Below are 27,001 nucleotides of genomic sequence, written 5' to 3' on the forward strand. Positions count from 1 at the left end.
TTGGGCCAGCAAGTCTTGAACATGAACTTAAAGACCCACTTGCTCAAATGAAATGTTTTTAAGACCTCAAACAGCCCACATTTCCATGGTGCCCTGTAAGGCACAGCCATATGCAGAGTTCACATCTTCTAAAACAACTTAATGTTCTTGTTAAAAAGGCGTCAGAGCTATTGCTTGGTACCATCCCACTCAGCCTGCAGAACTGACAGCTGCTTGGTTACCAACTGCATGGAGGCCAAGCCCACCTGACCATGCTAATAATGTCAGATAGCTGCTGTTACAGGGTAACTAAATGGATGTGGAGGACAGGAGAACCCACTGCCTTTAGCAGACTGCTTGGCTCTGCATCAGCTGGACCTGAAGTTGCACTCACATCTTTCAGTACTTTGGGAAGTCAGACAAAAGCTGCTATTAATGGTACTTGAGGCGGGAGGGGGGAATCCTGAATGTAAGGTTTCAAGTGACTGCATGCTGACAAAGTGGAGTAAATAGGAAGAGTTGCTCCCAGTAAAGAAGTGTGTGAAAGGGAACTCCCCAGTCTGATGGTATCAGAGCAGCCTACCCTAGGAGCCTAGAGAAAGAGATGGGAGAACCTACGGGGAAACCAATGTAAAAACCACACTGTTCACTTTCCTGGTAATTCCTTTTATTCATTGCTATAATCAACTTGACATGCAAAGCTGTTCCAAATTTACTGACAGCTTTTCAGCTGGCATCTAGTTCTCAAAGTAATTTTTTTTTTTTTTTTTTTTTTTTTTTAAAAAACTTAAATAGCTAATTATTCATTGCCTTAAACCAGGATGTATAACAATGTCAGGAAATCATCTGTTCAACTTATACCAAAAAGCCTTTTGGGATTAGTTCCTCTCTTTTGTATGCTGCAGAAAACACTCACTTGTAAACAATTAAATCATCATTTGAAATCTGTCTATACTTCCAACTGTTCTGGATGCAGTCTGAAAACCTGTACAGTCAAGAGTGTTACTGTTGCACCCAGGAACCACTTCTGACAGGTCCTCTTTCATCACATCTTATGGGAAAGGCTGAAGGCTGAGCTTAAGGGCTAATACAGACTGCATAAAACCCGTAGTAATGCATCTACATAACTTAAACAGCTGCTTAAGGAAAACAAAGCTACACCATTCTCAGGATTTCCTGAGAGTAGAAGGCTTGCCATCAGGATATCAATGCATTTGGACTCTGAGGTATGCTAGCTTGAAGTAACTGAGCCATGTCTGAAGCAAAAAAGGGCATTCTGTGCAGCCCCAAAGGCCTGGAACTACCATAGCCAGCCCCCATAGCACCCAGCTAAGATGCAAAGTTCTTACACCACAAAACGCTACAAGAGATAGAGGGCTGAAGCACACTAAAGTCTTTAAGATTTCTATCTGAAATTGAACTGATTGCTCTCCTACTGGCTGCTTTACGAAGGCTAGCATTCCTGCAGAACAACATGGACACAATGAGAGCTGAGCATCCCATGTGAAGCAGCTCCTTTACGAGCCTGTCCTGGGCTGAGTTCTGCAGCGAAAGTCAGGGAGTCTGGACAGTGCTCATCTGCATGTACAATTATAAGCCTGCAGCACACAACTCCATTTCCATAATTACCTCTCCAAGCAAACAGTAGTAGCATGCCACCACCCACAGCTTGGAGATCCGCCTGCAGACACACACCTTGAGAAATGCACCGCAACAATCCCAGCGCTTCTGGAGATCACTGCAAACTGCTTATCCCAGTAAATACAAGTAACACTCACTACACAGGCAGCTGCTTGGGTCTGGAAGGTACCACCGCTAATCTGAAGCGCAAATAAACACTGCTGCTCTGTCAGAGGCAGATAAGATTCTGAACACTGCACTGCTAATGGCAATAATAACCAACAAGTGTTTCAGGAAAAAAATAAAATAAAATAAAATAAAAAAATCAAAGGGAAGTGTTTCTCATTCTAAGTTTACTGTAAGCAACAGGTGACGACCAGGCTGCAGATAGGAAATTGTTTCATCTGTGAGGAAACCTATCTTAACTCATTGTGCTAATTTCCCTCAGCAGCCTTTCATTTAAGTAAAGGCAACATACATCAAGCTTCTCTCAGACCATCTGAAAAGACATGCATGTGAAAACAACGCATTTTCTCAGCCGGTTTCCTTACACCTGAGGCAATTAAGTTTCTTCTGCTGAATGACTTGAAATGCAAAGTTTTCATATTAATCTGTCAAGCAAATCAGTGGTGTTCACTGTTTTCTAAAGAAATAGCTGCTTAGATAGTAAGGAGATAGTTCATTTTTTGGGGAAGAAACTTCTTAAAAAGATAAATAAACAATTTATTGTTAACATTTCGTTCCAAAAGAACTCAAAAATTTCAGTAGAAGTAAACCATACTTTCACAAAGCCAATGCTGCTCTACTGGACACCAGATCACCCAGGAATTTGAATGGCAGTCAGGTACACGTTCGATTGGAGCAAAAGAAGAGCAGGTCAGCAGGTCTGCCAGCACAGAATTCTTTGGATTTTTAAATGCACATCTTTGGAGGCAACAAAATGCAGGTTGCGAGTTCATTCATTCCCTAATGACAAGCAGAAAATCTGCCCTGGGCAAGATACCATAAGCTCCATCCATACTCCAAAGTCAGGGCTTCCTCCATAAGCACATACTATTGCACTATTACCAGTGCTGCTGCATAGGGCTCAGCAGAAGGGAATTAATAACAGCCCCACAGAGCTGCTCTATGGGACTGACGGGTATGAAAGCCCAGGAACTTCCTCACTATGCAGTAAGCAAGACTTTAAATAGGCACTTGTGGGCCTCATCCTCAAGTTGAGCTAAAAAAAAACAAAAACAAAAAACAAAAAACAAAAAAAAAAAAAAACACAGCTGTTTCCCAGAAAGGAAGCAGGGAAACGATCCTCTGAGTTTCTGATTGCTAGCTGAGGGAAAGCAATGTACAAAACCCCAAATAGGAAGGGTTACAACACTGAAATGAGATGACACTGAGTGCTGTAATTAAGAGCTAAAACTTGCAGGCAGACTTGAGAAGAACAGAAGCAGAGCTCTGGCTCATATTAAACAGAGAAGTGCAGAAGGGGAGACCCTCTTCTGACCTTTTTCTCTCAAAGCATGGAGTGCATGGGCGTTCCCTGCAAAAAGCAGATGCAGAACTACACACATGTATCACGGTGTATAACTGGGCTGGGTTACTCAAAAAACACTGAATTCTGAGAAAAAATAAGGGGAAAAAAGCCTTCACAGCAACCTCAGCTAACTGCCCCAAACAGCCCCAAGCCACCACAGCGCTCCGGCCCGACACACGTGCTGCAGCTGTTTACAGGAGGGACAGTCCTGCTCTCAGCAGGTATGTGCCCCAGCAGGGCCATTTGCTGGGAGACTCGCTCCTGTGGGGAGTCCCAGCCCCTGCTCACAGCCATCCATACCCAAAGGGCTGGGAGCTGCAATTTCAGAGTGTCACTGAGCACTCAAGCTGCTCCCACCCCTGCACGTGGAGATGCACCATGATGCTCTCCCAAATGATGCTCTCCAAGAACTTCAATTTGCAATGCACTGGACTTTTTTCTTCCTATCCTGCATTGCAACTGCAGTGACAGCTTTTTCTGGGTTCACCAGGACAGCATCCTTTGCGTTTTCCAAAAATTCTGCTTAAGGTGGATAAGAAAAACCTAAGCCTGATTTCTGATGGAAAAAAAACCAAACAAAACAAAAAAATTGATTTTTAAACAGAACTCTCTCCAAGCAATAAACCAACCAGTTAATCGCCTGGTCAGAAGCCAAAAAGGGTATTTTGTAAAATGATGAACACTTCATAATTGCTTTTAACTGCTTGGCAAATATGCTCTTAGCTTTTAACTTCTCCAAAATTTGCTTTCTTATTGCTTCCAATGTGGGAGAAATTAGCATGCTCTTTCTTCCCATACATACATTTTGGTGTAGAAACAGTGCAATAAAATCACTCTTACTGAGCAGAGGAATTATTATAGCACTGCACAGAAATCTGCTACAAGTGATTCCCTCCAGTTTAAAGCTGATATATCAGTTGATGGTGTCCAAAGAAAAAAAAAAAAGGTCTGGGCAACGACCAAACCCTAACAGCAACACTACCCATTACTCCCTAAAAGCAACACTACCCATTACTGCACAGGTATGCAAGGCCAAACAAACGCCCTCCCCTCCTGCACAATCAGCCCTTGTTAGCAGCAAGGCAGAGAGTTCTCCAAATGCAAACATTTGCTGTGCCAGCATCCTATATAATATTTGGCACCAGAGCTCCAACTTTGTTATTTCCCCAAGGAGCAACAATTTCCTTTGTGCAACAGCAAGGCAGTGTCTGTCCAAGCCTACCTCAAGGCCAAGTTCAGCAGGAAGATGAAAGAGCTGCATTGAGTTCAGTGCCCCGCAGCCTCTTGGGCTGCAGGACGCAGAGAGGGCTGCTTGTGAGGCTGTGGGCAGCAGGACACATAAGTGCTCAGGAGTGTTAAAGAAGTGTGCTGGGCACGCCTACTGAATGACGACAAGAGGCTTTAAATAAAGCAGTTATGAAAGCTCTGTGGCTTCAATCTCCTTTTTCTTGGATGGGAAATGACCCACAAAGCCCACACAGCAATACCAGTGCAACCAGCAGGGATGCAGACACCCGGCCCCCAGCTGCCCCCATGGAGCTGAGATGTACCTGGAGAGCTGGCATGCTGTCCTACCATGGCCATGCACCTCCTGCTCTGTAACTCTTCCAAAATACTCCCCGGACTCTTTTCCCTCAGCTGTATCTCACAGAGCAACAAGTGTTTACTCTGCAATTTTTAGGAGGCCACTGACAGCTCCAGTGTAATTCTAAGATGCTCCATGGTGCTTCCCAAGTAATTCCTAAAGGACACAAGCCAGGTCTGTTCCAGTCTGTGATGTGAAATAAATGCATATTCAACACATCTTAGTCCTAAAATTTTGACAATGCTGGGGAGTGCTGTGATTTCACTCAGATAATCAAATGGTTGCACTGAGTACATTTAATAAACAGGGCTTTATTTATTCTGCTAGTCATTTACAGAACTGATCCACCCAGCAGACAGCAAATTCTATCCCCAGTACCCTGCGTTTCACTTGGTACACAGGCAAAGTTGATAAATGCAAACATTTAAGTGTGACTTTCAAGACCTGCAACAAACATTCTATTTGCAGAAAGAAAGTTCAGCTGATTCCCCACAGGCTGTCAACGCACCCCGCCTGCTCTCATCCTCTCAGCACCCCTTCGGCTCCAAGCGGCTGTGACACTCAGCACTGCAGTCCTACCTACACAGCTCAGCCTCACACCAACGTTCCTAAAAAAACCTTTATGTTGCTACAACCTGTGGCCAAGCACAACAGTGGCACCAAAGCTCTTTAACAATTGCCTGGCTATGCATTAGCAAATGACAAACAAGGATAAGCAATTTTATTAATAACTAAAGCCAACCCACGCAAAGCACTTAGCAAGAAAAGGCTTTTGGGGGATTTTTGCAGGGTGCACATCAATATTTCTGCCTGCTGCACACTTTTATGTTTAGGAGATAACACTGCAGCGTCTGCAGAGCTCAGTTTATGCCCACTATGCAAAGCATGGCTGGTTGCAATTTGAGTAAATGAGATCCTGATTGTAGTAACTGCATCATTTCAGCCATTACATCACACTTCCACCTTCAGATCTGGTCTGCTTATTGATTGAGGAAAAAAAGAGGGTTTAAAGCACTAGGATTCAGGTGATGGAGTGGGAAGAAGGAATCCAGTTGCTCCCTTTGCAGCTGGGCCCAGCACTCCATGCCAGGGAGCTTGGTCATCAGTCTGCTAGAGCCAGGATGGGCCACAGGAAAGCTGAAGGGCAGGTTTTGGTTAAGGCTTGCTTGGGTTTTGGTTACACAACTCCTGGGGGCAGCAGCTCCCCACCTCCTCAGGGCACAATGCCTGTGCATGGGTCAAAGTCAGGCAAGGAAGAAGGCTTCACTCTTCCACAGTGTTTACTGTGGGCTTAGGAGGCAATGAAGCAAAGAAAAGGGTTATTGCTCTCACAGTCTCTAAAGTATTTGTTGCTGCTACTGCTGATATTATTTTGGCAGAACTGCATGCTCTCTTGACAGAACAAATGATCAAATCATACTCTGTTATTTTACCAGATTTCCAGCATTAATATGTAACAGCTTGCTCTAACCTAATCCAATCTAAAACAATTTGATGGAGAAGAATGGAGGCACTCCAGGCACACACTGCAGCCCAGTGCCTGGAGCACAGCACCTCCCTCACCCCAGTGGATGGCACCTCAGGAAGGCTGCCTCCTTCATCTGTCCCTCTCACTGCAGTCTGTATTTTGTAACAGCAGCTGAAATGATAAATCTGCCTTTTCTGACAATCTCAGAGTCCACACCTATCTCACACATTACAAGATCAGGCTCTACCCTGAAGAGCTGACATCTGAATTGAATACAGGTGTAACTCCACATCAGGCTCTTCTGTGCCATCTGTAGAGGAACAGAAGTTACTATTAAAAAATTACCTTAGTGCCTACCTATAAACTGGGCGGAAGTTTCCCCTCGTTAGACCCCAGCCCCAGGGCCATGCTCTCATCATCACACATCCAGCACCGGTTGGCCCAGCCTTCTGCAGCCTGTATTCACTGTGAAGGTAATGATGTCTGAAACTACAGCCACTGCTGCAGCTTTAACCAGTTTCCAAAGCATGCCTTCAGCACATCGCATTGATACCATGGCTGGCCCATGCAGAGCACACAGCACAGGGTGCTTGCAACACTTGGATAGAGCCAAAACCTAAAGCAAGTAAATGAGGTGATGAGCCCAGTTCCCATACATTACAGCATTTTAGAGTTAACATGCAACGCTACATCCAAAGTCACTGTGTTCCACGTGCCCAATTGCCATACTCTCCATGTTTCCAGGTGTGTTCTGGGTCAGCTGGGATGTAACAGAACAGGGCCAGCATCCAGAAAAGCAACAGGGATGCTCCCAGTGGTGCCCACCTGCTCAGGGACCCTTCAAAGAAAGCAGTCACTGAAAATTGAACGCTCATCTCCTTCCAGAAGGCCGAGAACTCCTGAAGATCTGTTCTGCCAGCAAAGGACATGCCCTCGCAAATACCGGACACACACAGCAGGCCTCACCACCAGCTAATAAAAATTATTTCAGTGTTGAGCAAACTACGCAGACAACCTGAGCAATTCCACACGCAAAGCTGCAGCGCTGCTGAGCACACCCATGCTGATCTGCTGAGCTGGCCTCAGCTGCTGCAGGAATTTAAAACAGACATCAGCCATCAGCCCAGCTCCGCTCACACTCACAGCAGCAGATTTACACAGCATGCAGTGGCTGTATACAACACTGCTCCCATTGCAGCACACATCTGTACGAGTGCTCTCAAAGTGCTGTAGCCCGGTGCAGTGACATATGTTAAATACAGCCACAAGTGAGCTGCGAGCAGAGAGCCATGAATAACCGTATTGATTGCAGTAAAGAAAACCTGAACGTGTTCAGAGCGGAGGCACTTTCTGATGAAATTCTTTCCATTTGGTAAAGACACAGACATTGCCTTACACCCATCTGCACACCTAGCAATAAAACAGAATTCCAGGTGATCCTTTGGGGGTGAACTACGGCCACTGCTTGCAGAGCTGAACAGCAGCAAGGCCTGGAGCTGACCTGAATTCTACTCAAGAACCAGAGCTGGAAATCTTAAATTTAACTCTGTGAATTTCTTGATAAAATTTTTCAAAGGTTTTCTATGCTTGGCATTTTTAAGGCATGACAAACCCTAACATGCAACCATTACACACATATGTATCTTAGCAAGTACAGCATATGGGGGATATCTCGTAGCCAATGCAACAGAATGAAAGGTGACAGCAATGCAGAAGGTGACAGTAAGGCAGTGCTTCTCCTGCCCTCCAGCCACTGAAACCTTGCACAGAGCTCTCACACAACCTCATGCGCCAGGTGTTCAGCCAAGCACCATTTTCCAGTGCACTGAGCATGGGCTCAGCCTTTTAAACTCCTTGTAAGGGTCTCTCAATGCACCAGCCGTTATTTAATGAAGAACTAGAACAAGCAAGTGAATTCTTGAAAACAGTATTTGCCAACAACTGTTGGGAAACTTCCCCTAGAAAACACTGTGCCTCAAACAAGGGTTACATGCAGCTCCACACGCCAGTACTTGTGTGGAAGCTCTCCTCCCAGCTCTCCTGCAGGCCGTGTAATCAGGCACACACTCAGCTATTCCATGCAGGCATGTGAACCTTTACACTTGGGTGCTGAAGGAAAGATCTATCCTTGACGCAAAATCAATCACAGAGCAGGGTGACTTTCCAAGCTCCTGCAGGTTTGCTCTAAAGACAGCACTAATTCTTTTTGCAACTGTGAAAGAGCTGCACAAAGCATCTGCCTGGGACATTGTCTGAAAGCGCCCAACACGAGCTCCCCATCTGAGAACGTTATGCAACAGCATTCACACAAAAATAATGTTTCCTTACAATTTTTCTTGGAATTGGTGTTCAAAACTACTGCACTTCTTAGAGGCTGTTATGAGAGCTCCTACATTTATCTTCCAAAGCAGGACGACTTCTGGTAAATCAATCAAAGCAGTAATAGAAAGTGTTTGACAAGACAGTGAATGATCAGGAATGCAAAGTAAGAACAGCTCAGCATCAAAACATCACACAGAAGTGACTTTATATTCTCAGAATAACAGACCCATGCGACAGCTCCATCTGACAAGGCTCACCACCGCTGTCAGCACCCTTCCAGCAGCACTTGCTGCCCATCTCCCAGCCCTGCAACACACACCTGGCCAGGCAGTGTCTGCATGTCACTGCGCTCAAGAGGTGCAGCACAGGTGACCCAATGCACCTGGAACAGCCAGAAAACAGTGTGCTGAAGGACTTCTCTATAAAGGTGGACACACGTTGGATGAGACAGCCCTTTGAAGAGAATCTGGTAGAAGCTTCCAAAGATAAAACACACAACAGGAGCTGTCAGACAACAGTGAAGTTTCCGGAAAGTCTTGCAGAAACTTTCAAGAAAGGAAAAGTTTCCATAAAGAGAAAGCAGCTTCCGTCTGATGAGAGCTTCCAGGAAAGCCTGGGATCAATTATGTTAAACTCAAAAGAGAGGGAGTGCATTTTGCTCAATGGTTTAGACTCACACACACCAGGAAAACAAAAAATAAAAAGAAAAAAGGAAAGCCCACCTTTGAAATGTGTAGAACTCTACAGCTAAATATTTCTTTCATAACATACTGAGCTCCCTCAAGGTAAACACAACATTACACACAAGCCTGCCTTCAAATCCAGAGCACATCCACAGCCAAGTTTGGGCTTGTTTATGTTGGTTTATTTCTGACACTGCCCACCACTACCACAACACAAAGGCCCTCCAATGCCTCCGCTGTCAGTGGGGCCTCTCTGCTCTGAACAGAGCAACAGCATTCTTGCTTTAAAGAAAACTACCGAGACCTGCAGCGACAAAAGGCTGAGTGCAGAGTGCAGCAGAGGCCCACGGGGCAGCCGAGGCCACCGGAAAGGTCAGGATGAGTAAAACTTACAGCTCCTGTCCTCAGCACCCTGCATCCTCTGCAGAATCTAGAGGTCTCCCAGCACAGCCTGATCCTTCTGCCAGCAAAAAAATAGAGCATCTTCTGAATTCAGGAGGTTTGGGACGAGGCAGTGCGAGCGGCCACCTGCACCGCACTGGGCAAAGGTCACCTGCATGCAGCCTCCCTCACACGGATGCAAAGTTCACTCCTCTGCAAGGAATCCACCATGAAGATCACCCATATGGAATCTCAGTGGGGTAAAGGTTCTGCAGAAGTTCATTCATGGGCCTGAGCTGCAGTTTCTAATGTGAACCTGAAATTACTGGCAGAACACCAAAAACATAAGGTATGCATTATTGATACTTCTGATGGAAAGATAATCCAAGCTATGAATTAATTTGAAGTTAGACAGATACCACCTTCACAAAGTATTAATTTCTCCATCTTTGGCACATCTGTCCTGCTTTATCCTGAATACTGATCGACTCAGTACATAGCCTTACCCTGAGGTAAAAACATTTCGAATGACTTAGAAATCCATACAAGACTGCGCCAGCTATAAGGTGGCAGCAAGAGCTGCCAACATAGGGAATATATGGCGTGCCCAGTGGTAGTTCCTGAAAAATTGCCAGGTACCAAAGATAAACTAACAAGGACAGCACCTTGCTACGTCATCTTGTGCTCACCAAGTTGATTGCAGGACCTCATTTTCTGTAATGCACTGGGGAGGAAAAGATACAGAAATTGGAAAGAGACTGGCAGGATCTCACAGACCCTCATCAGTGGAGGAGACTGCAAATAAGTATCAAAATATTACACTTCCATGCTGTTAAAAAGGTCACAGATTATCAACACTTCCTTCAGACAAGGACAGGCTACTTTCCAAATCTCTTACTGTTCTTTCTGACCCAGCTACATAGAACTGGTGCCAAGGATGCACTTTGTCATGTTGCAAATACAAAACCAGTTGGTAGCTTCTGTTGCAGTTACCATAAAGAATAGCTACAGTGAGAGAAAAATAAATAGAAAGTAGCAGACTGCTTCTCATCCAGAGATAGAGAATCTAAGCATGCTTATTTAAACAAACAACAACAAAACAAGTCTTTGTACAGCCTTAACCTGAAACCAAAGGTGACAAAAGCCTTTGGATGAACTGCAGATGATTTTAGAGCAACAGTTCTGTTAAGAACTAGGAACCATTCTGCAAACAGCATAACACAGCACACAGCCGTGCTCCCCTAACAACCAAGACTTGCATGAACACAAATCTTACTCACCTACCCAAATCCTTTCCCACTGATATTTGCTCTGAATTGATTGAGTGTTCTTGCCTTCCCTCAACCAACACTACCCACTGGAATCCATGGAACCCTCACCAACTATCAGCAAAGGCTCCAAACCTGGGTGGGCTGCACTGCGCTGCCCCACAGGTCAGCAGGAGCCCTCCATTCTGCCTCCCTGCTTCAAGATGTGACCTCCTGGGCTTTGCAGCAGGCCATGAGAAACGTGCCTAAGTGTGTACATTAACATGCATATATACACACATTTGTGTAAAGCGGGCTGGTTCCGCTGTAAATGTGGCAAAGGGAAAAATATTTATTCTAAATGCATTTACTTATAGCATATTTGGGACAAGTGCCTTTCATAGGCAGGGAGGGGAAAAATAATCAAGTGTTTCCCAATGACAGCAGAGCCCTAACCATTAGCTCAGCATGTCCTTTTATCTGCCATTGTAAAAAGTCGCATCGTGCCACGCTGCTTCATGTAAGAGCAGAATTTGTAATGCCTCTTCGGCAATGCGCATCAGAACTGAACTTGATTTTGAGTACATGTTAAAGGAAACATCAACCCTAAGCTCGGGCAATAAAAGTCAAAGCACTGCAAGGCAGCGGATGATGTGACAGCAGCCCATCACTACTGACCATCACCAAGGTGTGGGTCCCACAGCCAGGCCAGGGTTTCCAACACAGAGGATAAGTGTTGGAGCACATGCTAAGGCATAAGCTGAAAGGTGTAAGAGGGGATTCTGCCACCAGTTCCAGAGTAATCACACCGACACTTCAGAGCACAGGACAGTGAAAGTCGTAACATTAATTCAACTCTAAGTGGCATTGAGAAGCTCAAAAAGGTGTCACAGATAATAATGTATACTGGATATACAGTTAACAACAGCTGATTCAGTAACAGTTTGGAGCTTTCCCATTACACATACTGTGCTGTACCACCCCTGCAGAACACAAACCACAGTGCTCTTTGAGAAGATGCACACCCAAACAAAGCAGAAATCTATTTATTTTTTACCACTCTACTTACAAAATATAACAAATGCTCTATGCTATGTTTCCATGAGCTCTTTTAACATCCATATAAATAACCATCAGCCTTCTCCTATTGCTGCCACTGAAGAGCAACACAGAAAGATGCTTCTCATAAAGCAGCTGCTACCATAAAGAACACACACATAGCAAAGAAGTAATTTCCAGGGAAATGGGAAAACAAAAGTGTGTATTTTATCCTGCTACTTTTCAGAGAGTTCACTGGACTTTTTATAGCCTCAGAAGTATGTTCATCCCTTCCAATCTGCCTTTCTGATTGAATAAGAGAATATAAACTCAACTGCTATTTCCTCAAGCGTACTATTTAGGACCCCAAGACTTAAGACATAGACACTTCCATACATTTTCCTCCAGCCTTCGTTATTATCCAACATAAATTTTGCAACTGATCGAAAAAGATTTGCACCCCATTATTCACGTGTACATTCCAGCTTACCATGGCTTTGAGCAGACTTCCCAAGGTGCTTTCTACTTCAGGACAGAAATCCACCTCAGAGCAGAAAGCTGTGACAAATTGCCCTGCACTGTTCGCTCTGCTTACACCCCATCCCTTGGTTCAATGCGGGTCTCCAAGTGAGTTGTGCACAGGATTTGTGCTGCCTTTCTGCACAGCTGTGGTGTGAAAATGCCATCAAAATGCGAAATAGGATGCAAACAAGGAGTCACACGCTACAACCCAGGCCAAGTATGTAAAGGTGTTACAGACTGCTCACAAAATAACCCCACAGCTGTCATCCAGAGAGGAAACCTCAGTGACGTGTCAGCAAAGTTGGAAAAAGTGACATTTTTACTTAGATTTGATTTAAAGAAGCAAGCAAAGTTCATCTCACATATAACACTAGTTTGAAAGGGCATCCGAAGAGCACAATTAAAAACCTCTTTGGAGAATCACATAAATAGAATCACAGAGATATACAGATCTCTAAGATCACTAAGTCCACCCAACATACCCAGCTGGGTCACAGAAGCCACACAGCATCACTGCACGTGGGGCCACAGCACTCCCATAGGGACCGGGTATGAAATAAACTGCATCTTAACCTCACACTTCCACCTATTTTGCCATCGCTTTCCCATATCAACAAGTCCTTGCTCACATCACTCAATACCTACAAGGACTGTGGGTTCACATAAAGGGTGAGGTACTGCCAAGGTCTCTGGTGGCACAAACAAAAGCTGCATGCCAGAAGCACACAGCCACAGGTGACGTGCTGTGCACCGGTTACAAAGACATTCAGAACATGCAGAAAGTGCACAATGTGTATTTCTACAACCATTTGCTTTTTCTAGTGATCAAAGCCAGTCTCTCTCTGCAAAGAGAGAGTTGCAAACTGCTCTGCTCAAACACTCAGAACAAGGAATGTTCTCTGCTCTGTAAAGAGAGGAACAGAAGTAGAGATGCACATCAGTGAGAATAAAGGATTAAAGGGAAAGCAGGAAAACCTCATCCTTGGAAAGCAAAAAGGTGCCAGCAGTGAGGGATCACAGCTTTGGGTAAGAGAACAAGTCTCCAGGCAGAGGGGGAACCTGAGTAGAAAGCTGATCTGTACGCAGGGACGCGCTGCCCCATGGCATCAGGCACACCAGGCAGCTGCAGGACCGGCTGCCAGCACTTGTGGAACACGTCCAGCAGTGCTCAGCAGCACTGTCCAATTGCTCACACATGTGGGCTATGGGGAACAGCCATGTCACAGTGCTGAGCATTTCCATGTGCCGCTGCTGCCTCAGGCAGCAGAACAGCCATAGCAGCAAGTTCAGCCCAACATGGGGATTAGGGAGAGGCTTTTGGCAAAAAGAGAGTAGGATGAGAACACCAAGGAGAGTCAGGAGTTAAGACAGCAGTGATACATACCAGCTGCTCTGAGACAGTGACATCCCATGATCCACGAGCCAGGTGACTGAAGTTATCTTTTAACAGAAACGCCTACTTCCAAAAACCCTTGAAATACATACATACTAAAATAATTACTATTACATAAATCCTTGTGCACACATGCCAAGAAAAGAGTTTTCTTTAAACAATAGCAAATTCAGCAATGACAAGAAGAGTACAAGCCAGATTTCCCAAGCTAGCTGTGCAGCCTGACCACACACTGCTGTACACAGACACCATTCCCTGCGTGCAGTGAGATGCTCAGGGCTGGGTACCTTGGAAGCCCCCATCCCCCTGCCCCACTGCACCTCAGGTGCACTGCAGAACTGGTCGGGATCCTGGTCTCACTGTGTCAGCTAAGCAGCTGCCCCACAGCACAGAACAGCCACCACATGCCCAGTCTGTGTCCCTGGAGTCAGGCACAACCTCAGCACCACAGCATCCTTGACAACTTACGCCTGTGGGAAGCAGCCTTCAGCAATTCCTTAAATGGCTACTGAACTGTGAACACACAGTGTTCTTCAGAAAGTCCATTCAACCCTGCAGGAAGTTTTCTTGAGCAATGCCCACACTGCCTGGTCCCCAGCTCTGTGCACACAACACCAACCCACAGCTAGCCAACCAATGCCTTTATGGTGTACTGCCAGCAAGGAAACATCTGTGTTTGTTCTGTTTACTCAGCTAGCTTTAGAGGATTAGGAATAGAAGGACAGTTTCTTCTCAAGGACTCAGCACCATCAATTCAGCAGCTACGATGGCCCAAGATTTTGGGTTTTTTTCCTCTGAAAAAGATGTTAAGGCACATGAGGGACAAGCAGGTAATCTAAGATAGCCAGCACAGTTTCACCAAGGGAAGGTCACTCCTTACCAACCTCATGTCCTTCTATAATGGAGTGATGGCATTCGTGAACAAAGGGAAGAGAAATTCTGCCATCTGCCCCGATTTGTGCAAGGCCTTTGACATGGTCCCACAACATAACCACAACTATAAACTGGAGAGGGATATCCAAGTGACAAGCAGCATCCTCTGGCCTTCAGTTGCACCAGGGTAAGATTGGAGGTTGGATATCAGGAAAAACTTCTTTACAGAAAGGATTGTGAGTACTGGAATAGGCTCCCCAGAGAGGTAGTTGAGCACCATCCCTGGATGTGTTTAAAAACCATTTGGATGCAGTGCTCAGGGACATGATTTAGTGGAGGGCTGTTAGGGTTAGTTAGGGCTGTTAGTACAGTTAGGCTGTGGTTGGACTCAATGACCTTTAAGGTCTTCTCCAACCTGAGCAATTCTATGATTCTAACTTGAAGACAAAGCAGGCAGGCTGAACACACTCAGAAACCTCACCTACTCCCAAAGCTGACCCAATTAAGTCCACAAATAAACTCTTATAGAAATACACTACTTCCTAAAAGAAGGCTGAAAGTATTATAGGTGAAGCATAATGCAAATACAGAAGGATGCCACATCCTTCCATCAAAATAATGCTTCCTTGCATCAAGCATAAAGCACACCTGAACGCCTTCCTTCTACATGAGCATCTGCAGTAATACATCACATGAAATCACTGACATAGCATGATTCGAAAGAGAACCAACAAGGCCAGCGGGATACTGAAGGCCTTCAGAAAATATCCAAAATTATAAGTTTCAACACTCCTAAAACCACTAAAAATGGAAAGTGACTGTCAAGGAATCCCACTGCAGCCAGGAGGAACCCAGCCAGGCCGGTCTCCTGCCTGCAGCTTCTGTGCAGAGCAGGAAGACATGAAAAGCTGAAATAATTTTATGCATTATTTTGAATCAAACTTACTGCCTAATACAACAAATCACATCAGACTGAAAGCAGTTTTAGGCTTTACAGAACCAGTATTTATAAAACCCACATAAAAAAAAAAAAACTATCAAATAAATGGTATATATATTATAGAGCACATTAGGACAACTGAAACACCTTTATTTTAAAATCCATTTGAGTCCAACAACTTAAATGAATGTATAGAGCCTACATAAACCCTAACACGATGGCATTCACATGACCCTTATTGCATCACTTCACATCCCATCTGCAGCACCCAGTCAGGATGCTCAGTGGCTCTGCAGACCCACAGCTCAGTCCCAGTGCTCAGTTTCCTAAGCTCATGCAGACCTGTCTTCCACAACAGTACACAGAAAAAGCTGAAATTCAGTTGGGTAAAGTGCTTCCAAGACAGTCTGCACAACAGCCTCTCATACATCATGCTTATACAGGATAACGATCAGGGCGTCAACCAACACTAAACTAAATGAAGAGTTTCCAAAAGTAACAGTTGATTAGAACAGCTCAATCCCCATCAGGTGATGACTTGTCAGGCCACAGGATCATTTAAATTGGATACTGCAAAGTGAAATGCTGCAAGAGAATCATCAGTTTAAAGAACCCAGCCTATCAGCCAGACAACTCTCACTGCTATCAGCTGGCACAGAGACCGAATGAAGGAATACAGCACACATCTCTGCTCACATAAGATTAGCAGTGTCAGGACTCAAATCCATTCTGCCCTACTAAATGATGAAAAAAGTAAAATAAAATAACCAACAACTTTACTAATGAGATTTTTTCAAACTACTGTAGCACCTCTCCTATCCCAGCCATAGCAGCAGGTCTAAACATGCAGGGATACACAGACACTGCAGAAGTTTTATTTTCAACAAACAGGAAGCAGTCAGAGCAGGCAGTCACAAGCCAGGATGCAAACAGCTCACGGACAGCAGCAAGCAGGGAAAACGAACGCCCACAAACTTATTCAACACAAGAGAAACGCTCTTCTGTAACAAAGTTCCTGATAACCACATAGCTAACAGAGACCTGCCGTGCTTCATTTGCCAATGCCACGAATCCATCTCTGAAGGAACTGTGCCACCATCAGCATTGCTGGCTGAGGCACGACAGCTCCAGCAGCACACAGACTGCTCCGTCTGCAGGGGAAGTGCACAACACCAGCTTAAAAATAGCAACACGAGACAGAAGTTTGCTAACGAGCAAAACAACACCTTGCTCCTTGGCTGCAGATGGCTTCCAACCACCAAACAAGTTTGTTGAGGTGGCAGAGTTCAGATCAAAGTCTGCGGAGGTCTCATAATTCAACTAGAAACAAAACCCAGAAGTTAATTAAAACCAGGGCAGCATGAAATTTGAGGGCTTACTCTCACTTACCCAAGAGTTACACCCTCTGCAAACTGAAAGCACCTCTGGCACTGTATGTGGCCACTGAACACTCATTACAAAAGTGGTGACACCTGGAAGAAGCCAAAGTTCCCAACGGCTGCAGAGGTGCCCACACTGCCCCAACATGGGCTCCTGAAGAACCAGCCAACCTGCCAGGCTTCAGCTTCCCTCTGCCTGCAGGCACTCATGAGGAAGTGTGTGATGTGAGAACTGCTTCACATTCACCCACAGCTAAAACGTGAAAATCCCCCAGGGACTCCAACTGCAAAATGAGACAACCTCATGGTAACAATCAGCCAGCATGAGACAGCTTTTGGTCTGACAAATCAGTGATGGCACTGAAATGGACAAAGAACTGCTGGGAGAAAGTCTAAGGCTGGATTTTTAAGTATGCGTGTCACACTTCTGTGGGGGGTCAAACACCCATCAAGCACTTCTTGCTCACGTATTTGGCTGTATGAAGACAAGTCCTTATCTTTCACACGAAACATACTTGGGTCAAATTCTACCACGCTGAATATGTGCAAAAGGCCACACACCCCACAGCACATCCAGATGCAGAAGTGCTGCAGTTCCACACAAGCACCAGGAAACAAGCAACACCACCTGCTGCTCTTCAGCATCCAGAGACACAAAAACCAGCTTGAAAAGAAACCAAAAGAGAAAAATACCATAACTTGCAACTGTGGGGCTTGAGGACAGATCTCTGTTTACAACCTGGAAAATGAGCAGATCTGAAACTGTCTTTTACTAATAAATACTCGTTAATCACTTGTGGTCCCTCAGCACTGGGGGTCAGACAGCGGCAGCCCAGTTAGTGTAAATTTTTAATGCTGAACTGGATTAGAGAGGTACAGCACAGTGCCACCATGGCTGCGGTGCTACCAGCACAGACACCCCCCCAGCAGCAGCAATATTACCAGGGTCTGACCCAGCCTTGCTGGGGCAAGAGCCATAACCTTGTTGCAAAGTCTCGGGCACAGCAAAGCATGCTGTGCTAGCAGCAGAAAGCCACAGTCAGAGCTTATTGCAGCATTTTATCAGGGTGATATTGCAATCAAGGCAGGCTATGGCATTTCAGATCCCCATTACCAGCAGCTCAGGCAGGGGATGAGGATCAATGCCACAGCACATCCTGCACCCCAGCATCCTCAGCCACGTGCTCCACACCCAACGGGCAGGATCCAAACACACACAGCGAGTATTTCACAGCCATGCTCCCCCCACCCTCCACTCAGCTGCTCAGTCTGAGCGCCAGCTACAGTTATAATTATCGTCATAATTATTATTTTAATAGGAACCAATGACTTATCAAAATATTGCGCTGAAGGCTGGCATGTCGTCTCCTGTAAGGCTGCCAAGGAGGAACAAGCGAGCTCCTTGCCGATGCGCCGCTCCACACACGCCCCGAGCACAGCGCACCTCCGAGTTTCTATTTCTGCAGCGAGTGACTAAACTCAGTCCTAGGGAATGCCAAGATGCAAGCAATTTGAGGCACAGTCACTGTGCAAAGTATTATTAGTGCCCTGCTATACACACTAACAGCTTTGTTTACTACGCTGACTCCTCTTCAGCTTGTTTGCTCGGGTTCCAGGTACCGCAGGCCGAGCTGCTGAAGCTGGGTGCCCTCGGGTACAGACTGCAGCACCAGTGGCAGCTTCCACAGAAAGCTGTCTGAGCATAAGCAAGCCTGTGGGCATCCGAGTCAATGTAATTAGGGGCCTACATACAGACCACCTCCACCTACCCAAATCTGGTCCTCTACAGGCAACAAGCTGCTGTTTTCCATGAGCGGCAATACCAGCCTATCTACGCTTGCTATAGGGTTCAAAATGACTGAAGCAGCTCCCTGCTAACACCCCACTCCCACACAGAGGCTTGGTTTAAAAGACCCCAATTAGCAGGCAGCCGCTTAGCTAGTGAGGGCTCCAGATATGCTCCCCAACTGAGGGCAAAACCCCAAGAGAACAAAGCTGGCCAACACCCGCAGCCAAAGGCTCCCCACACCATGCAGGCAGCCATCTCCCATTGAGCCCCAGGACATGACAAGAGGAGCATCCGTGCATCTCTGGCACGCGGCTGCTCATTCTGCAGGAACTAAAAGCTTGCCAGGGAAATGTCATTTTTCAGGTTTGTCTGTTCACTTCTCAACTAAGGGTCAATGAGCTGGATATAATTTCAGGGAACTTGCCTCACTGTAGTCAATACAGTCGCGACCTTCACTGCTTTTTCTTTTAAAATAACGCGTTTTAACTGAACCATGTGTCCTCCTCAATCAAAGTGTGCAATTATAAAGAACAAAGCTAACTACAAACAGGCCTGGCTTTAAGAGCAAAACCAAAGACCATTCAAAAATTCGGAGAGCATGAAATTCAGAACTCAGCATTAAGAAAAGTCAGTGAATGCCATCAACTGTAAGAAAAATGCTCAGACTGCATCAACATAACTGAACCAAAAAGTACATCTGAAGGACACGCGAAGGCTACAGCATGAAGGAAAAATGAGTGCCCATGACTCATCCAACCAAATCCAAGTAAAATTGAACTCTGCAGTCTCATTCGGCTTTGTAGAACTGTTTTAAATAAACACTCCACTTACTAATGCTCTCTAATAATATAAGTGAGCAGCAGTGTGACAATAAAATACATGGGAAGCATCTGAGACCTGACCATGCTCCAGTACAAAAGCTTCCTCAGCCAACTTCTTTTTAATAGTGAACTGACAGCAATGGTGAAGTTTAAACTCCTTGACACAAACAACAAAAATGACCCTTGGAGAAATTCTCCCATCATCTCCACAAACAAGGGGTCACACAACTTTGGCATGAGACTCTTTTGGTACTTGGCACTAAGCATGAGCTCAGCAATGTCACACCATGCAGAAGTTCAGGCAGCACCACTTGCTGCTCATACATCCAGCAGGTTATAAAGCCTGGCCTCTTATCTTCTAGATCACACCTAACCTCAGGAAAGCCTTTGGCTTCTGCTTAATGCATTGCTGAGGAAAGGCTCACAGCACTCAGATGTCTCCAAGGCAGCAAAACAATTTTTGCTTCCAACTGAAGTCTGGAAATCTCTTTCACCTGTGGGGGCACAACTGGGCAGCCCATTTGTAACAGCAGCCTCCTGCCAATTTCATTCCCAATTCATCCCCACTGATCAACTCTGACTCATCCTACCCTCACACTCCGCAACACCAATCACAGAGCAATTCCAAGCAGTTCGTGGAAGCTCTGTGCTGAGCAGGCAAGTGATGGCAGCACCACAGCAGTGTCACTCATGACTCATTTGAATGTTATCAGCTCTACCTGCCATCCAGCCTGCAAGCTCCTCCAAGCAGGGACCCTTCCTTACATAGGTCTGTAAAAATTCTAGTGCCCAGATGGTGCCATACAAATGAATAATAATTATATTTCCATGTAGACCAATATTGTGCCTAATGTAAATTACTTTCACTGATCCAAGAGGAAATCATTTTCTCATTTTGAAATGAAAAGAGAGAGTAAAAATAATGATTACTTGTTTGACGCTATTATTATAACGATAATTACATTTGTGGGTCCAGAATCCTCAGCTGGTGTGCTGAGTTCAGTGGAGCCACGCCAACCAGTGTCAGCTGGCAAGCTGGGCCCAGTCTTAGCTGAGCACCTCCAACTATTTCACAAGGTTTGATCACTTCAGCCCACAACACTTCTGTCAAAAATAGGAAGTTCACCGAACTCGTTTTGCAGCCTGGGGAGCAGAGCAGCAGATCTCATGTTATGAGGGATGGACTCCTGCAAAGCACAGCAGGTTTCCGGGCAGAACTGCCATGGTCTCTCCAGCTCATTTGCAGAGATTCAGGTCTGGAGAGAGCTCGATTGCCTTCTGGAGGCACTCAGCTCTCTCCATTCATTAGCAGCCTGGTTTTTGTGAGCTTCAGCCCAAGCCTAAGTGCTCAGAATGGGACAGCTGTGATCACTGGCACCAAACATGGAAGGGATAAAGGCAGACCTTGCCGTTTCTCAGCTTCTCTGGAGGAAAGAAAGTCATCAGACCAAAGAGGACCAAGTCTGGACACTCAAGAACTGGAAAACTCAAAAGGAGAGACTGCTTTTAGATGCGTGGCTCTGAAGGCTTTGTTGCAGATGTCCAGAGGCCAGGGAAATGCAACCAGGACTCCAACTTCACCCTCTGCTCCTATACAGAGCCCTCCTGCCCATCCCACACATGTAGGCACTGCACCCCAAGGGCACACAGTTACTGAAAGCTGTGCAAGAGGACCACAGCAACCACGTCTAAGAATCCGATTAGAGCACTTGAGAGCACAGCTACTCATCACGAACTGTGCTACTACACATTCAGAGCTGGCATGGTGACAGCTCCAAAAGCAAGTTTTGTACCCAAAACACACTTCAGACATATTACTTCCAACAAGAAGGCTGGAGTGGCAGAGGGTCACTCAGCACACAAGCCCCAGCTTTCTCCAGTCTCTCCAGCAGCCAGAACACAGCACAGCTCCCTGTTCTGTGCCTGCTCCCCTCCCCCCACCCTCCCCTCCCCAATCTTACTACTGGGGAGAAAAAATCAGGAGTACTTCATTAAAGTTAATCCTTGAGGTTATATAATTTGACTGTCCTTGTAAACTAAGCCAACTTCTTGCTTTCACTGTACTCCTGTCTCTTCATCAAACACCGATAAGATGCTCTACCAGTTATCGTGGACTTCAAATACAGAGAGAAAAGATATTTTGAAAAGTACTTCTGAAGACAGCAGAGAGATGCAGCAGGTAACATAGAGCAACAGTTGGTCTTCCCTTGCTAAAAATAAAATAAAATTAAAAAAAAAAAAAGCTTCTAATTCAAAGGAAACACCTGCACAAACCCATTAAAAAAAAAAAAACAAAAAACAACAAGAAAGCTCTCCAGTGGCCTGGCAGAGACTTCAGATGGCACAGCCAATTAATACAGATCCACTTCATACACCTTCCCACATCCCACAGAAAGATCCTTAACGAGGTAACTGCTGCAGGAGTCTGTCAGCCTGAGCCAGTTCTAGCACTCTTCTTAAATAATGCATATATTAGTTCTGTTACTGAAAAGATTTGTTTGTTTTATTAACATGTGCCTTGCTAAGTGCTAAGACTTCACAGAAATCATTACACAGCTCCTAGCTCTAGATGTATCACATCCCCCCTTCCCATTACAAAACAATTAGCAGCCTCCATTCCCCTTTTCCGTTGTTAGTGAAGTTGTACTGCTCCATGATTAAGGTCCCATTAACAAGCAGAAGGTACTTAACAGCTAAGTCAGTACTTCATAGAAATGGATCATTTTTAGCCACCTCACAGCTCAATGCCATGCATTTTGCTCTCAACCTAAGGCTGTTAGCTCAGCTGCTCCACTGACACCCAAAGTCATACAGAAAGCAGGCAGGGCACGGTTCACCCTGTCCTGGGGGTGAACACAGACGGAGCTCCCTCGCAGCTTTCCTGCACTCAGAGCTGAATGAGTGAGGCCACCTGTCTGCATTAACAAGGGGAAGATGGGAAGACAGGTATCACCTGTGTTGTAACATGTGGAACCTACTCACTGATTGAAGTAGAAAGATTAAGTTAGAGGTGAAATAACAGGCTTGTTTTTCTTACCTCCCTTTGAAAACTTTCTACCCAAGAGCTCCACACCCAGGTGCAGAAAGGGACCCACCTTGCAAAAAGGAAAACGAAGGGGAGAGGCACCAGTGATCCTCAGGTCCATCCTCTACAGGTAAACTTCTGCTCATGGTTAGACAATCTTCATCCCTCCCACACAAAAGCTGTCTCTCCATGTTTCCCAGTTCCAACACTTCCAGCTATTGAAAGCTGCATTTGGTGCCCTGAGACAGCACCATGCCAAAGAAGCATGCCACTCCTTTAAAGTGAATCCCCAACATCCCGGACTATAGAAGTGCCCTGAACCAATGCCAGCAACCACACCTCTCTAGGCTGCACAGTGACTGCCAGCACTGCTTGGCAGACAGGTGGTAACACAGCAGTGCTGCATGGCACCAGGACACAGCCCTGCCACCCCCTACTCAAGGGACATGCAGCCACAGCTGGGGAGCACAGCACACAGCTGCAGGCAGCCTGAGCATGATGTCACCTCCCTCCATCACCAGCAGCCCTGCAGCAGGGATGCACATTCCTCCACCCTCCCTTTGGACTCCAGTGCACAGCACCCACCAACAGCCACTTCCAGCACCCCAAGCAGGCAGCATAAACAAAGCCTAGTGAAGCAGTGAGCTGCTGCTGCTGAATCCTTCTTGCTTTTACTGCCAGAGTGCTGCAGAACACAGAAAGACCATGCAAAGGCTGTCCAACAGCTGTGAAAATCACACGTGGTAGCAAGCACCCGCTGAAGTCACTGCTACACTGATACAATTCATACTTCCTCAAAGATATCTATCACCTGATTTAATTCAACATAGAATAACTGCAGGAAACTGCCTATGAGTACTGAAAGCCCCAGATGCAGCTGGCCTGGGGATTCAGCCCCGAGAACATGTGCAGTTACAGAATAGCTCCTTTCTAAATCATTTCTTCCTGCCAACTTGGCAACTTACAGTCAATTAGGCTTAGTAGCACCTTTAAAAAAAAAAAAAAAAAAAAAAAAAAAACAAAAAAAACACAGTATGGTGTTATTCCATGTTTCAGACGACTACATGGATCAGATAGCATTTAACAAAAAAACGCAAATACCTCTTAAACATTTGCATCAAATTGCATTTCCTTTCCCACAGACATAGATGACCAAATCCTCACACTGCTCTGATGTCTGACTCAGAACGGTAAGGCAAGTACCGCAGTTTTAGTCTTCCACGTAGATCGGAGACAGAAAAATCAAAATAAAAACACTGTAACCTCATAGGGCAACTTTCAGACAGAAACCTGAGAAAAGCCGTCTTCTGTACAGTGTTTTCTGGTTGAAAGACAAGAACGAGAAGTCTTTAAAAACAAAACACTTGGGATAGGCTCTGGGGCCATCAACATCAGGGTGTAACGGCAGCGCTGTGCTCACACAGCCTGCAACTCTTGACACTGCAAAGCAATCTGACACACACCAACTATAGGAAACTTGGGCTGAAAAGGAGAGCAACTTTGCACAAGCACTACATAAATTAGATTTTAACATGGAAACAAAGCACCGGGAAAAAAAAAGACATCTTTCACATTGATTCTGTGTCATATAATTCCATCGAACAGAGAGTTTCTCTGTGTGAACTGAACCTGAAACCAAAAGCAGGCCCGCCTGGGAGACAGACAGCACACAGCAGGGCTGGGTACATGCATGTGTGCAATAAGCAATGCAGAGCTGGACCTGGGAGTGCCAGGAGCTGCACAGCACTGCACAAACTGTCCCATGTTCCAAAGGCTCAGTCTTACACACGGCTTCCAGAGCTCGCCCAAGCAGCTCTAAGCACGGAGCCACATCCCTGCATGCAGAACCACAAGCACCACGAGCTTGTCTTAAAAAAGCATCATCCCTTCTCAACACAGCACTTGCCTGCAGCACAGCTCCTGCGTGGCACTGCCAGCTGGAGGATGGTGTGCTACAGTCCCACTGCTTACAGAGGGAACCAGGGGAGAACTAGTATGCTTTTTAGTAAAAGTCTTCTACCAGGAACCTCAATGCTCCATCTTCAGGTCTCTGCTCAAATTTGTGTGCACGCAGCAGTGAGTCACAGCTCCCAGATCCACACGCCCGGAACCCTCCATGCAGACAGCACTTCTCAGCATCTCAGCCCTGCACTGGGTGCCCATCCCATCACACCAGGCACAGGGCTGGGATGTCTGCAAGTTAGCTGTGAGCAGTGCCCTCCCGACAGCCACCCAGAGCACGGAGCAGAAGGGCTCCCGAGGCAAGGAGCAGGGCTGGAGCTGGCTCCGTATGGAGCCTTGCAGAAGTACGATCCTCAAGGGCTCACAAAGAGAGACCCAGCGGGAAAAGGTCCGGGCAAACGAGGGGGAGATGAGACAATGAAGGACTGGACCGGGAGAGAGAGACGGCAGGGCTGGAGGAAAAACCGCGGTAATCCAGTAGTTAGACTTCTCAAAGCGGTGTGTATCGACATACGGCAACGCACAGAGTCAAGCGCCGAACCGGGCAAGGCTCTCAGCAATCACACCTGGCACACGAGGACCGCATGGCGCTGCCTTCCACCGGCGGTCCCCCATCCCGCCCCATCCCACTCAGCACCGACCCGCTGCCGCTTTCCCTCACAAGATGCACACAGAAATGCCAGAGCAGACAAAGCGGCTCACGTTCCTAACGGACAGCGCACAACTGAAGTCTCGCAGCCCGCAGCACGAGCGGCACAGGCGGTGCTCCGCCGGAACGCTCCGAAACGCGGTAGGAATAGGACGCTGCGCGGCCACTGCGGGCCCGGATTGCAAAATGAAAAAAAAAATAAAAAAAAAAAATGGGGAGAGAGGGAACGTGTTCAGTGGGCAACAGCATCGTTACATTAAATCGCGTTGCCTGTAACCTACCGGGCCGGGCAGAGCCGGGCGAGAAGCAGCGGCGCCCGCGCGGTCTCCGGCGACAAAAGCAAACGCGTGAACGAAGCGAGCCCGCGGCACGCGGCGGCCCCGAGGCGAAGTTGAGCGGCGCCGCGCCCGCCGGCACGGCTGCTCGGAGGGCTCCGCGGGGAGCTCTGCCCGGCACCGCCCCGCGCCCCGACCGCGGCCCCGCGGAGCTTCCGCACGTACCATCGCCTTCCCGTGCACGGCGCCGGCCCCGCGGCGGTGCGGCTGCGCGCGGTGCTCGCCGCCGCCGGCGGTGCCTCGGTCCCGCTTCTCGCGGCCGGAGGCGCCGCGCTGCTCCTCTCCGGCGTCGAGGGAGGTGAAATTCCAGACGAGGAGGGTCTGCAGCAGCAGCACGGTGAGCGCCGCCACCAACGCCGAGCGGGAGCGTCTCGCCAGCCGCCGGGCGCACGGAGCCGCCACCATCTTCGCCGCCGCCGCGCTGCCGAGAGCCGCCGCATCCGCCGCGGCGCGGAGTTTTCAGCCGGGCAGAGCCAGACGTCAGCAGCGGGAGGAGGGCGGGGGGTGGGGAGGCGGAGGTGTGCGCGGCGCGTGGCGGCGCGGTGCCGGAGGAGCCGGCGGGAGGGGAGGGGGCGGCGGCGGCGGGCGCCGGGTCGGCCCGACGCCGCCGCGCCCCGCGGCGGGCGGGGGAGGGGCGCGGGGCCCGCGCGGGTGGCGACTGCCACCTTCCGAGGGAGGGCGGCGGCACCTGGCGGGACGGAAGGGGCCGGGAGCGCGGCCGGGCGGCTGGTAGTCGGATCAGATCGAATCACCGCGCGGAGCTGCCGGCTGGGCATCTCCGACCGACCCGTGCCGAGCAGAACCGCGTCGGAACACCAGCAGTTTCGGCGTGGCTGCATTAAAAACGATTGAAGCAAAAAGCAGCGTGATGCGCATTCCTTCGTAAAATTAAACCGGCGAACAAACAGCTGAACTTTCGCAGCACGTCGGTACCGCCGCCCCAACGCCCCGCACCGCGCTGCCAGCTGCACGCGCGGCACCGCGCTGTGGGCAGGAAGGGCCGCCTGAAGCACGCGGCGTGTCAGAGCAGGTGCCCGTCTGGGTGCAGGTGACTGTAATGAACTGCCTGCTACCGCAAAAACCGTAATGCGTAATGGATTACTTCAGTGCCCGTTTCTCCCGTGCTTACTGGTTTTGTAATTTGCAAGATCCTGTCTGATGATAGCCGAGAGGTGGGGGGGTTTCCAATCTGCCCGCACAGTGCCTCTCTGAAAGCGCCATCAAGCCAAATCCAAAGGTGAAAAACATGATCCGATGGGGACAGTTGCTCTTCCTAAACACCAGAGAAGCAGAATTGCAGAGTGGTGCTGCACTGCTGCTGGGCACTGTGCATTCTGCAGTGCAACCATCAGCTCTGCTGCAGCCGCTTCATGCATAGCACACTGGGATCCACACCAGGCCTAAACACAACACGTGCTTTCAAACAGGCTCACCATCAGCATCACTGCCTTCAAGGCAT

The 27,001-nt window shown here is 47.4% G+C and overlaps 1 protein-coding gene across 3 annotated transcripts in view; it reads right to left on the reverse strand.

Moving 5' to 3' along the window:
* Window positions 1-25,947, reverse strand: part of XYLT1 (xylosyltransferase 1) — a 151,846-nt gene extending 125,899 nt beyond the window's left edge. For 2 of the 3 annotated variants that reach the window (XM_042827991.1, XM_042827990.1), the window contains exon 1: window positions 16,972-17,041. In XM_042827991.1, the coding sequence (XP_042683925.1) occupies window positions 16,972-17,037 (66 nt within the window). In that variant the 5' untranslated portion in view covers window positions 17,038-17,041. Of the gene's footprint in view, window positions 1-16,971; window positions 17,042-25,707 lie in introns of those variants that run through there. The other variant, XM_042827989.1, reaches the window with a different exon arrangement.
* Between the last annotated feature and the right edge of the window lie 1,054 nt (window positions 25,948-27,001).

The sequence above is a fragment of the Centrocercus urophasianus genome, unplaced genomic scaffold (assembly GCF_019232065.1).
Source record: "Centrocercus urophasianus isolate 14NV4802_14NV808 unplaced genomic scaffold, USGS_Curo_1.0 seq_29, whole genome shotgun sequence".
NCBI lineage: Eukaryota > Metazoa > Chordata > Aves > Galliformes > Phasianidae > Centrocercus > Centrocercus urophasianus.